General features: G+C 46.7%; 2 protein-coding genes across 5 annotated transcripts in view; one reads left to right on the top strand and one right to left on the bottom strand.

Moving 5' to 3' along the window:
- FBXL13 (F-box and leucine rich repeat protein 13) overlaps positions 1-1,441 on the bottom strand; it is a 277,666-nt gene extending 276,225 nt beyond the window's left edge. Inside the window, exon 1 of one of the 3 annotated variants that reach the window (XM_073652270.1) lies at positions 1,259-1,441. In XM_073652270.1, the coding sequence (XP_073508371.1) occupies positions 1,259-1,333 (75 nt within the window). In that variant the 5' untranslated portion in view covers positions 1,334-1,441. The remainder of the gene's footprint in view (positions 1-1,258) is intronic. The other 2 variants (XM_073652271.1, XM_073652269.1) reach the window with 2 other exon arrangements.
- A 6-nt stretch (positions 1,442-1,447) lies between these two features.
- On the top strand, positions 1,448-12,654 carry ARMC10 (armadillo repeat containing 10). Of its 2 annotated transcripts, XM_073652274.1 has the most exons (6): positions 1,448-1,851; positions 5,076-5,233; positions 8,982-9,116; positions 9,759-9,935; positions 10,027-10,098; positions 12,275-12,653. In XM_073652274.1, the coding sequence occupies exons 1-6, from the start codon at positions 1,686-1,688 to the stop codon at positions 12,548-12,550; spliced, it is 984 nt and encodes a 327-aa protein (XP_073508375.1). In that variant the 5' UTR covers positions 1,448-1,685; the 3' UTR covers positions 12,551-12,653. The 2 variants fall into 2 exon arrangements, with proteins under 2 accessions (XP_073508375.1, XP_073508376.1); XM_073652275.1 differs by lacking the exon at positions 10,027-10,098 and having other exon boundaries at positions 12,275-12,654.
- Positions 12,655-13,842: the final 1,188 nt, after the last annotated feature.

The raw sequence follows: 13,842 nt of genomic DNA, 5'->3' as shown, positions 1-13,842 counted from the left end.
GGGATTGGGGATGAGGGGTGCCACGCATACAGGGATTGGGGATGAGGGGTGCCACGCATACAGGGATTGGGGATGAGGGGTGACACGCATACAGGGATTGGGGATGAGGGGTGCCACGCATACAGGGATTGGGGATGAGGGGTGCCATGCATACCAGGATTGGGGGGTGAGGGGTACCACACATACAAGGGTTGGGGAGTGAGGGGTACCATGCATACCAGGATTGGGGGGTGAGGGGTACCACGCATACCAGGATTGGTGGGTGAGGGGGCCATGCATACCGGGATTGGGGATGAGGGGTGCCATGCATACCAGGATTGGGGATGAGGGGTGCCATGCATACCAGGATTGGGGATGAGGGGTGCCATGCATACCGGGATTGGGGATGACGGGTGCCACGCATACCGGGATTGGGGATGAGAGGTGCCACGGATACCGGGATTGGGGATGAGGGGTGTCACGCATACCAGGATTGGGGATGAGGGGTGCCACGCATACGGGGATTCGGATGAGGGGCCATGCATACCGGGATAGGGAGTGCCATGCTACCCGGATTCGGATGAGGGGCCATGCATACCAGTATGGGGATGAGGGATGGGGTACCATACATACCAGGATAGGGATGAGGGATGGGGTACCATGCATACCGGGATAGGGATGAGGGGTGCCATGCATACCAGGATTGGGAATGAGGGGTGCCACGCATACCAGGATTGGGGGTGAGGGGTGCCATGCATACGGGGATAGGGGATGAGGGGTGCCATGCATACCAGGATTGGGGATGAGGGGTGCCATACATACCAGGATTGGGGATGAGGGGTGCCATGCATACCGGGATTGGGGATGAGGGGTGCCATGCATACCAGAATAGGGATGAGGGGTGCCATGCATACCAGAATAGGGATGAGGGGTGCCATGCATACCAGGATAGGGATGAGGGGTGCCATGCATACCAGGATTGAGGGTGAGGGGTGCCATGCATACCGGGATTGGGGATGAGGGGTGCCATGCATACCAGAATAGGGATGAGGAGTGCCATGCATACCAGGATAGGATGGTGGGGACAGGATGGGGGCAGCACAAATACCAGGAGGGGGGCAGCACATACCAGCATGGGAGACCATATACCAGTAAAAATGCTCGCCACCCGGGCGTAGAACAGGTTCAATAGCTAGTATATTGTATAATCAGGGTCACTCATGTAACTGCAGCCATTACGGGCAGTACACAGATGTGGCTCTCAGTGCAGGGCTATTACCTCGTAGATGTGGGGCAGTGAGTGCTGCTTGATGTAGTTCCTGAGCTGGGCATCTGCATTACGTAGAGACGCCATGTTACTGGGGAGCCAGTGATTGCCAAGCTATTCAGTGTCCTGACACTGGCGTCTACCGTGTCTTAGCAACCACCCAACCCTCTCTATCAGGGGCAAACCACGCCCCTAGAATCAGAGCTGTGAAGCCCCGCCCACTTGTAGGCATGGACAGTACAGACGCGGGGTAGACACCATTCCGCACAATGAGAGCCGCGTACTGTGACCGGCGAGACTGCGGTTTATGCATCACGTCTGTAGAAACGGTGCAATGTCCTGCATATCACGTGATTAGTGGGAGGGAATACGTCCTCAGAAGCGACGTCACTCAGTCACGTGTTCCTACAGTTCGGCATGGTTCGGTGTAGCACGTAAAATGTCACATGCGGGGAAGATGACGGCGGCCAGAAGCCTGCTGACCGCAGCGCTCGGTGCAGGAGTCTGTTACTGCCTCTATAGGGCGCTGTCTGCTAGAAGGAAGAAATGCGGGAGCGGCGCCGGTCTGCGTGATGGAGTGACAGCGGGAGGGCACTGGAGCCCAGGTGAGGGAGAGCCCTGCACGGCTGTGTGGGAAGCCCCAGTGGTGTCTGTTGCCCATAGCAACCCAGTAGCTGCAGTGTACTAGTCAGATCTATTAGTAGCCGTCCACATACTCACTACACTAATAGTGCGCAGAGGCGGACATAGAAATCATGGGCCCCATAGCAGAAGTAATAAATACCCCCCTACCACAAAAACATACCATAATAACCCCAATATTCGGTGGGGTCCCAGAAGAGCAAATCTCACAACTTTGTATCTCTTACAAAGTAATGTTCCTCCTATGGAGCCCTAGATTCCCCTTTCATTTCCCAATATGCCAAAATTAGTGCCCCACAGTTTGGTATCCCACAGTGAATTTCTCCAAAGTACCCTCCACTTGCACAGAATGATGACCCTGCTGTACCCCTCCCCCTGGTAAAGTATGGTGCCCCAACTGTGACCCCCCACACAGCCCTCCATACAGTATAATGCCCCCCCCCACATAGCTCTGCCGAGAGTATAATGGCCCCCCCACGTAACCGTGCCGAGAGTATAATGGCCCCCCCACGTAACCGTGCCGAGAGTATAATGGCCCCCCCACGTAACCGTGCGAGAGTATAATGGCCCCCCGCACGTAACCGTGCCGAGAGTATAATGGCCCCCCCCACGTAACCGTGCCGAGAGTATAATGGCCCCCCCACGTAACCGTGCCGAGAGTATAATGGCCCCCCCCACGTAACCGTGCCGAGAGTATAATGGCCCCCCCACGTAACCGTGCCGAGAGTATAATGGCCCCCCCCACGTAACCGTGCCGAGAGTATAATGGCCCCCCCCACGTAACCGTGCCGAGAGTATAATGGCCCCCCCCACGTAACCGTGCCGAGAGTATAATGGCCCCCCCCACGTAACCGTGCCGAGAGTATAATGGCCCCCCCCACGTAACCGTGCCGAGAGTATAATGGCCCCCCCCACGTAACCGTGCCGAGAGTATAATGGCCCCCCCCACGTAACCGTGCCGAGAGTATAATGGCCCCCCCCACGTAACCGTGCCGAGAGTATAATGGCCCCCCCCACGTAACCGTGCCGAGAGTATAATGGCCCCCCCCCACGTAACCGTGCCGAGAGTATAATGGCCCCCCCCCACGTAACCGTGCCGAGAGTATAATGGCCCCCCCCCCACGTAACCGTGCCGAGAGTATAATGGCCCCCCCCCCCACGTAACCGTGCCGAGAGTATAATGGCCCCCCCCACGTAACCGTGCCGAGAGTATAATGGCCCCCCCACGTAACCGTGCCGAGTGTATAATGGCCCCCCCCACGTAACCGTGCCGAGTGTATAATGGCCCCCCCACGTAACCCTCCATACGGTATAATGGCCCCTCCCTTACATAACCCTCTATACGGTATAATGGCCCCCCCCACGTAACCGTGCCGAGTGTATAATGGCCCCCCCCACGTAACCGTGCCGAGTGTATAATGGCCCCCCCCACACGTAACCGTGCCGAGTGTATAATGGCCCCCCCACGTAACCCTCCATACTGTATAATGGCCCCTCCCTTACATAACCCTCCATACGGTATGATGGCCCCCCCCACGTAACCCTCCATACGGTATGATGGCCCCCCCCACGCAACCCTCCATACGGTATGATGGCCCCCCCCCCACGCAACCCTCCATACGGTATGATGGCCCCCCCCCACGTAACCCTCTACACAGTAGCCCTGCGGAGAGTATAATGGCCCCCCCACTTAACCCTCCATACAGTATAATGGCCCCCCCCCCACGTAACCGTGCCGAGAGTATAATGGCCCCCCCCACGTAACCTTCCCGAGAGTATAATGGCCCCCCCCACGTAACCGTGCCGAGTGTATAATGGCCCCCCCCCACGTAACCCTCCATACTGTATAATGGCCCCTCCCTTACATAACCCTCCATACGGTATGATGGCCCCCCCCCACGTAACCGTGCCGAGAGTATAATGGCCCCCCCACGTAACCGTGCCGAGTGTATAATGGCCCCCCCCCACGTAACCGTGCCTAGTGTATAATGGCCCCCCCACGTAACCCTCCATACTGTATAATGGCCCCTCCCTTACATAACCCTCCATACGGTATAATGGCCCCCCCCACGTAACCGTGCCGAGAGTATAATGGCCCCCCCCACGTAACCGTGCCGAGTGTATAATGGCCCCCCCCACACGTAACCGTGCCGAGTGTATAATGGCCCCCCCCACACGTAACCGTGCCGAGTGTATAATGGCCCCCCCACGTAACCCTCCATACTGTATAATGGCCCCTCCCTTACATAACCCTCCATACGGTATGATGGCCCCCCCCACGTAGCCCTCCATACGGTATGATGGCCCCCCCCACGTAACCCTCCATACGGTATGATGGCCCCCCCACGTAACCCTCCATACGGTATGATGGCCCCCCCCACGCAACCCTCCATACGGTATGATGGCCCCCCCCACGTAACCCTCTACACAGTAGCCCTGCGGAGAGTATAATGGCCCCCCCACTTAACCCTCCATACAGTATAATGGCCCCCCCCCCACGTAACCGTGCCGAGAGTATAATGGCCCCCCCCACGTAACCTTCCCGAGAGTATAATGGCCCCCCCCCACGTAACCGTGCCGAGTGTATAATGGCCCCCCCCCCCCACGTAACCCTCCATACTGTATAATGGCCCCTCCCTTACATAACCCTCCATACGGTATGATGGCCCCCCCCCACGTAACCCTCCATACGGCATGATGGCCCCCCCCCACGTAACCCTCCATACGGCATGATGGCCCCCCCCACGTAACCCTCCATACGGCATGATGGCCCCCCCCACGTAACCCTCCATACGGTATGATGGCCCCCCCCACGTAACCCTCCATACAGCATGATGGCCCCCCCCCACGCAACCCTCCATACGGTATAATGGCCCCCCCCCCACGTAACCCTCTACACAGTAGCCCTGCGGAGAGTATAATGGGCCCCCCCCCACTTAACCCTCCATACAGTATAATGGCCCCCCCCACGTAACCCTCCATACAGTAGCCCTGCGGAGAGTATAACGGCCCCCCCACGTATGTAATATAACCAGTATCAGCTGTGTATGGAGGGAGCTCAGTGTTTACATTGTACAATAATGGCAGCAGGTATTGGCGGCTTTACTTTCCTATCATCCATGACTGAGATTCTGAAAATCTGAAGTTTTAATCTTCTATATGTGCATGATATTTTTTTCTCTCTTAGAATTCCAATTTGAAAACATTCCCCAGTGTGCTGGTAATCTGGAGGCCCATCATCTAGAGTCACTACTTCAGCTTCTCTCAGGCGGCGGCAGTGATTCTTCAGCTGTAGAGCAGATCTTTGTCACTCTCTGTAACAGTGCAGCCTTTTCTGTAAATCATGTAAGTAAACTGTCTGCTCCTTGCCCTAATTCTGCTCACAGAAGAACTCCCTGTATTAGACTTGCGTACCCTTATTGGATGTCTACAACATTTTTATGCGTCTTCCCCCTCATTGCAGAATGTTGGCCCTTTAAATAATCTGATTGGTGGAGATGCCACAGTCAGAGCTCCTTAAACAGTAACTGTTTTTTTTTTTTTTTTTTTAATTTTTATCTCATAAATCAATACATATGTCAATAAAAAAATTGTAATGTATCTTATTAAAGAAATCCCCTTCTTTGTACTCCTGGACTAATTATTGTTCCTTCTCAAAATTCTTATTTCACTGGTTAAATCTGTCTGCAGTGTGAACAGATTTTCCCATTACTGAGGTAGGAGATGGCAGTTGGTGCTCATGAAATTTTGTGGAAACTGTAACTCTTTTAACCCTTTCACGACCTTTGATGTAACTTTACATCATAGTCAGGAAGGAGTTCACGACCTATGACATAAATTTACGTCATGGCGATGGTGCAGGCACAGGAGCAGTAGTGCAATTGCCGCCTGGAGATTGGCGTAAGTAATAGCCGAACTCCGGCTATCACAGTCAGGAGCGGTGCCCACAACACTGGGCCATTTAGTTCCCCCCAAGTGCTGTGATCAATATTTATCGCAACATTTAAGAGGCTGGGAGAGGGAGGCGGCTCTGCGATCATTGACATGGCAACCCGAAAAATAGCAAAAAATTATTGCTCTCAGAATATGGCGATGCAAAAAAAAACCCCATCTTTTAGGCTATGTTCACACACGTTGGGTTTTGCAGCATATTTTGCTGCACATTTTTATGCAAATTTTCAGCTGCGTTTTGCTGTACCAGCGAAGTCTATGAGAAACCAGAACTCTGTTCACACGTTTTCTTTTTTTGCTGCATATTTTGTGACTTGGTTATGTTTTTGGAAAATAGAGCATATCACTTCTTTCAGCGTTTTTGCAACAGAAAACGCACCTGCGTTTTTGCTGCGTATTTGCAGCATTTTTTTCACCCATAGGAAGTAATAAGTGCTAAAAAAAAAAAAACCAGCAAAAAACACACCAAAACCTGCGTTTTTAACGTTTTCCTGTGAGAAAAGTTAGTAGCAGAAAAAAACACCACGTGTGTGAACATAGCCTTAGTATGTGACAGCAACCAAATATAAAAAACAATATAACTTTGGTATCACTGTAAACACACCAACCCAAAGAATAGTCATCTAATCACTTATACCACACGAACGGCATGAAAAAAACAAATAAAACCAATTCTTGACCTGCTGTTTTGTTTATTCTGCCTCCCAAAGATCACAGTAAGGCTCGGCTCACATTTATTCTGCGCTGAGCGCTTACACTGGGGTTTCTGTGTAAACCTCTGAAATTCGTCATTCAGACGGAACCCCGGCGGAAGATTCCCTATAAGAGGCAGATAGAGGCATTGTGGACGCCGCCTGGCCTCTGTTCAGCAGTGTTTCTCTTTTTAGGCTAGCACAAAAGCGCGGTTGACCACAGTTTTTTGTATGTCTGAAAAGCACTTCGCTGAACAGAGGCCAAAAGGAAACTACTGCCTCATTTTAGTGAATGGACCCGTCGGGGGTTTCATGTGAATCACATCACTCGGAGATTTAGATGGAAACCGCGATATAAGTGCTCAGCGTGATCCAAAATGTTCCCAACAAAAGCAAGTCCCCAATTAGGTCCATCATCTGTCAATGGAAATATAGGGGCTTCCACATTACTGGTAGCACAAAGACTCTGGAAAAGCAAATGGTTCCTCAACCCCAAAAGAAATTCAACGAATTCTGCGCTCCCAAATCCTAATGTTTCCCTCCCTTCTGAGCCTCAATGTGCCTAAACCACATTTAGCTTCTATGAAGTGATGAGAGTCCGCCTAATTTATGGATTCCATGTATCCAGAAGCACAAGCTGAGCACCAGAATGTACGGCCACTACAACGGCAGTTTGCAATTTTCAGTCATGAGAATCCATTGCTGCTTGATTTTGACTCCAAGGGTATTTTTCCAGAAACGTCACTACACCTGTAGATAAATTCCCAGAGGGGTGTAATTTCCAAAATGTGGTCATTTGACGGGGGGATTCTGCTCTTCTGCCACTTTGTGGCTCTGGATACAAAGTCCGCAAAGTATTTTACGAAAATTTGTTCTCCAAGAGGCAAATAGCGCTCCGTCCTTCTCGTATTCTTGCTGTGTGGCTATGCAGTACTGTATTGCCACGATCAGCAGAAATTGTGACACATTTTGGTGATATTTTTATTTGGGCCAAAGTAACATTTTACTGGAAAAAATAATTTTAAATGTACTCAGCCCAATGTTATACAATTCTGTGAATCGCCTGAGATTTAAAACTGCTCACTATACACCTGGATGAATTCCTCGAGAGGTGTAGTATCGAAAATGGGGTACTTGTGGGGGTTTCTGCTGTTTTTGCATGTCAGGAGCTCTTTAAATGTGACATGGCGTCCGCAATCTATTCCAACCAAAATGGCGCTCCTTCCAAGCCCTTCTGTGCGCACAAACAGTAGTTTTCTATTACATGGGCTATCATTGTACTCAGGAGAAATTGCACAACAAATTGTATGGACCATTTTCTCTTGTTGCCCTTGTGAAAATGCTAAATTTGGGGCTAAAGCTACATTTTTGTGAGGGAAAAGTAAAATTTGAACTTTTTCCTCACAAATTGCTTTAATTCTTGTGAAACACCAGAAAGGTTAATAAACTTCTTGAATGTGGTTTTGAGCACTTTGTGTGGTGCAGTTTTTAAAATGGTGTCACTTTTGGGTGTTTTCTTCAAATGTGATGTGGTCCATTAAAAAAAAAAAAAAAAAAAAATTGGTTTTGTAAATTTTGTTGGAAAAACGATCAACTTTTAACACTTCTAACTTCCTAACAAAAATAAAATGATGTAAAAGTAGACACAAAACACTGTCAGTGCTCTGATCCTCTCGCATGAGAGACTCGCAGCACAGGTGTGGCGGAGACTGAGAAAGTAATTTCTCCATGGTCTCACTTGGCGTATATTGGACTGCACTGGGAAGATATGAGTGCCCATAGACTTGTATAGGTGTCAGTGAGCCGAGTCTCACAGCACGCTGTTATTGTTCTCTCATGCCGCATCGGTATGAGAAAATAATTGCAGATGTGAGCTGCCCCATAGATGTTTTATCGCATAGTACTCGGCCATGTTATATGCTAGTGTGACCATCTCTGATGCTTTTTTTTTTTCTTCTTCTTCCCAAGTTGTGTATTTAAAGGGGTTGTCCACTACTTTGACATTGATGCCCTAACCATATGATAGGGCATCAATGTATGCTCGGCCAGGATCCCACACGCGGCACCCCTGCCAATCCGTTCTTATCGGTGCCGGCAGCCGCCGGCCGGAAGTCCTTTTGGCGGTGCTTGGCCGTCAAGTTGTAGTGGCCGCCGCTTGTAACTGCACATCCACCTCCCATTCAATTGAATAGGAGGTGGATGTGCAGTAAGTATGAATAGAGCATCAATGTCAAAGTAGTGGATAACTTCTTTAATAGAAATAGTATATGCCGTGTTTTCAGTTTTTTTTTATCTGCATAGAATGAAGAGCATGTGTGTGCTGTTTGTTTCCCGATACTTTACATCATGTGGCGAATATCTTGAACTCTTGGATCTTCTCATGCTGCTTACTACTATATGGAATATTGTAGGGCTTAGTTAATAAATTACCAACACTTGCTTTGATTTAGGATATAATTAGAAGTTTGGACGGTCTTCGTATTATTGGTGGATTCCTTTCGCACCCTGATTCGAAAGTAAAAGCTGGTGCACTGAATGCACTCAACAACCTGAGTATGAACCTACAAAATCAGGAACAAATACAGGTAACCGTTTATAAAATAGTTGCCTTCACTTTACGCTACAGTGTACATAAGATGAATGCTTCCCAAACTAAATAGAAAACTAATGCTGTGCAGTAAGTGTACAAAGTCTCATAAAGGGTTATTGTAAAAATCCCAAGTTAGCCCCTATCCATATGCGTAGCATCAAGGATAACTTGTTGTTTGCTGGGGGGGGGTCTGTCTGATAGGGACACCAGTGATTTCAAGATCAGGGCTCTGCAGCCCCTTCTACAATTGACCAAATGTGCTCATGCTTCATTCATTGCATATGGGATTGCCAGAGAAAGCTGAGGACTGTACTTTGCGTTCTCCAGCAGTTCCTTTAACAATGAATCAAGTGGAGGCTGAGCGTGAGCACCTTTGATCCACTCCATAACCCCAATCTTGGGATTGCTGTGTGTCCGAGCTATGGTACTCCCAGCGATCGCCACATGACACATTTTTTGCTATAGCCAGATAGATTTTGTACCGTCTTAAAACAGCTGAAGTAAAGACCTAATGGATATGAAGATTTAAGCTTAGCTCACCTATTTGTTCATCGTTAAGTTATCTTGTAGTTCATTCCCTTCTGTCACCAATGTTCCATTTTCTAAGTATCTCTCACTTTGCTTGTTTGCTACTTAGGCCTTTATAAATGAAGTATTAAAAAATATCACAGAATCTGTCTTAAACTCTGAAGTTCAGCTGGCTGGCCTAAGACTGCTAGTTAATATGTCAGTCACTAATAATTACCATGAGAAAATGGTTGATTATATTCCCAATTTACTCAACTTATTGGAAGCAGGAAATGACACCACCAAGGTACGTAGAAGCTGTATTTTATATATGAAGATATTGGTACCTGCTTTGGATTGTGATATCTTATTTAAACGTTTTTTCCCCCCCCCATAAGATACATGTATTAAAACTTCTCGTGAACTTGTCTACAAATCCTTTGATGTCTGCGCCTCTCCTGGCTGCGAAGGTAAAATGTTCCATTTATTTCAATTGTCGACTCATTGTACACTGGCTGTAGCTTTTGAAAAATCTGTGTTGCATGGTCAGCATGTACAAAGATGTACCCATAGACTCTAAAAGGCTGTGATAAGGAAATAAACCAAGCTGTGTGATTGTTTTTTTTTTTTAATCAGTATTTAAGGAACATATGACTTTTTCCCTGCCTTTTTTTTTTCATTTGTTGTGGCAAAATTGTTTTTTATTTTTTTAGCATTCATTGTACCAGTTGGGCTATTTTACATAACGTTTTAACATACTTTCGGTTGCGCCTTCAGGGCTTATGTCCAAGCCCCTGCAAAACAGGATTTGGCATATGTGCTGATGGGGCTATTGACTATAATGATTAATGATGTAGATTGACTCTATTATACATAATTTTTGGCCATATACTCTTATTGGAGGCGGGCACCAAGACATAGTTTACTACATCTTTGCTCAACTAGGAATGTACGGCCAGAAGTGATGTACGACTGAGTACAGAGATTCAGTCTGCATTAATATAGTAAACTACCACGTCAGCGAATACGCCCTAATCCCGTTTTGCGGGACGGAGCCACTGAATAGAGCCTCCGCTGATTAGCCCATTGCTGTGTAACGAGGAGAAATGTAAGGTCATACATATGGGAAGGAAAAATGGAAGTCACCAGTACTCACTGAATGGGAAATCATTGGGGAATTCAGAGATGGAGAAGGACTTGGGCATCTTGATTGATAGCAAACTAAATTGGAGTGCCCAAAGTCAGGCCGCTGCTGTAAGGGCAAACAGGGTAATGGGATGTAGCAGAAGAGGTATAGCTGCAAAGGATGAAAACATTGTTCTTCCACTGTACAAAGCACTGGTCAGACCACACTTGGAATACTGTGCTCAGTTATGGGCCCCAATATATAGAAAGGATATAAATGAGCTTGAAAAGGTACAAAGGAGGGCAACAAAATTAATAAAGGGAATGGGGGGACTGCAATACCCAGAGAGGTTGGCAAAACTAGGACTATTCAGCCTGGAAAAGAGAAGGTTGAGGGGGGACATAATAAATGTGTACAAATATGTTAGGGGACAGTATAGAGATCTTGCCCAGGATTTGTTCAAAAGGAGGGATATTACGGTAACAAGAGGGCATTCACTAAGACTGGAAGAGAAAAGGTTTCAGCACCAGCATAGAAAGGGGTTCTTTACGGTAAGAGCAGTGAGAATATGGAATTCACTGAGTGAGGAGACGATAATGTCAGATTCACTACACCAGTTCAAGCGGGGACTGGATGCATTTCTAGATACCAGGCAGATTTCAGCATATACTTAAAAATAAAATAGTATGTTGATACAGGGATTTATTCTGACTGCTGGTTTCAGAGTCGGGAGGGAATTTTTCCTCAGGTGAAGATTGGCTAAATCATTTGGGGTTTTTGCCCTCCTCTGGATCAACTTTAGCAATTACAGAACTAACAGGTTGAACTTGATGGACACAAGTCTTTATTCGGCTTTACAAACTATGTTACTATGTTAATATATGCTAAAATGCTATGTGAATATAGTGTGATCACTTTATATAGCTTAGGTCGTGGACATGACAATTCTAATTACAGAGAAACAAAAAAATAATCAGCACCTCCTAACCGAATGATGCAAGAGTGAACAGGTGCAGCAGCACTCTGTACACAAAGATAAATGTAGACATTGACTATATGAAATGTAAAATGCAATGCTGCCCTATAGAATGAACCATAGTTTTTGGATTATAATACACTTTTTAGAAAGAAAAAAAAAATGATGTTAGTTAGAGGTTGATTCAGATCAAGACAGCTCAGCTCTGCTGTATGTCTTCCAAGTTGCTGCGGCTAGTCTGTGTGAGCTACAAAGTGACTGAAAAGCAGGGATTCCCCTCTCTGTGCTATGGGAGAAATCACTGCTCCTAGTCTCATCATAACCCCCAGCAAGTAGTGGATTGTAAACTGCAGAGCGAAAAACTGGTGAGTCACATAGTAGCCAGAAATGGTGTTCCTCCTCATGTACGCAAATAGCACACCTTATTCTGAATAATTACCCTTTAAATATAAGTCAGTTCATGTTCTAGTGACAGGTGAAGGATTAGAATTAAAGCACATGGCAAATACTTGGATAAGAAATAATAATTCTCATCTCATTACAGGCACCATCAACGTTGACATGTCTCTTTGACAGCTGCATTACAAGGGATATTCTTATAAGAGCACTGACATTTTCAGCAAATCTTTCTGAGAACCTGGGCAGAGCGCAGCAATGTGATGGGCAGGCTCACTACAAGGAAGACTCGCTCTATGCAGTCCTGTTTGAAGATCCAGCAGCCCTCCAGAGAAATCTTGCACCATTAATACTTTTCCCTGATACAGAAATAAAAGAACAAGTGAAAAGATGTATAAGTGCTGAGAGACGCAAAAATTCCTGATATTATGTAGCGGGGGGGTGTCTACGTTATCGGGAATTTATACGTATATCTGATTGTAACCTGACAGTGTGAAGAGTTTTATTAAATTATTGCAATAAAAAAAACAAGTCACATGTGATCAAATAGTATTTTATTTATTTTTTCCACACTTGTTAAGTAAGAACAGTTATTTTGGTTGCAATGAATGATCAAAATATCAATAACCTGATTCAAGTTGTTAAAAATGGGATTTAAACACCTGTCAGGTATAACTTTAGGATACACTTAAAATTAATTTTAAAGCTGTATGCTATTAAGTCAGTAAATGCTGAAATACCAAGGCAATGGGAGTTGTAAAATACTAGGATTCCTTCACACTGCATCTTTAGCATCCATTTACCATATGAGCGGTGACCGCTTCTAGTACATACGTTTAGCTAGAGTTGAGTAAAAAGATTCACAGGGCACTGGTCCAATGGCAACGTCAGTCGTCTGTGGCCTCCAGACCAGAGTCCTGCGAGCCACCTACTACGTGCCAGCATTCTCAGTGCATGTTCTGCTGCCCATACTAAATAACAGGTGATGCTGGCTGGTGTTACGAAGTTTCCAGGGCTCTGGTCAGGCATCCACTAACTACTGATGTGGCTACTGGACCAGGGTCCTGCAAATCCTTATGCCCAACTCTGTTACATCACATCGACAGGCCACAGTGTCCCTTCTACCCACATTTGGCCACTGTACATCATGGATTCCATCTATTGTAGCTGTTTAGAACTATACTGCACTATTCCATACAGAGGTATCTACTTACTGGTTTCTAGATGTATCCGGACACACAAGGAAGACACAGTGTGAAAAAAAGCCTTACCTGCCCTGTGCTTTTCTATTGTTTAACACCATACGTAGCAGACAATCATTTTAAAATGTGTCAGCGTTGTAAACATCTGAAGAAATAGCTAGACAAGCAGTGATAAGAACTTTGATTTTCAATATTTGTATATTACTTCTTATTAGGGTTGAGCGAGAATGTTCTGTCCGAGTATGCTCGGGCCGAGCTCCGAGTATTTACAGCTGCTCGGTGATATTCTTGAATCGCTCCCGTGTGCATGATTTGCAACTGTTTGACAGCTTTGTTACATGTGAGGAATGTGTAAGAAATAGACATTCCTCACATGTAATAAAGCTGTCAAACAGTTGCAAATCATGCACACGGGAGCAATTTAACCTAATCACCGAGCAGCTATAAATACTCGGCGAAAGGGTTAATAGAACATACTCGCTCAACACTACTTCTTATACATTCAGCCATTTCC

The sequence above is a fragment of the Phyllobates terribilis genome, unplaced genomic scaffold (assembly GCF_046119375.1).
Source record: "Phyllobates terribilis strain yellow unplaced genomic scaffold, ASM4611937v1 Scaffold_11__3_contigs__length_659146591, whole genome shotgun sequence".
In the NCBI taxonomy this organism is placed as follows: Eukaryota; Metazoa; Chordata; class Amphibia; order Anura; family Dendrobatidae; genus Phyllobates; species Phyllobates terribilis.
This window is presented reverse-complemented; position numbering and strand designations above follow the sequence as displayed.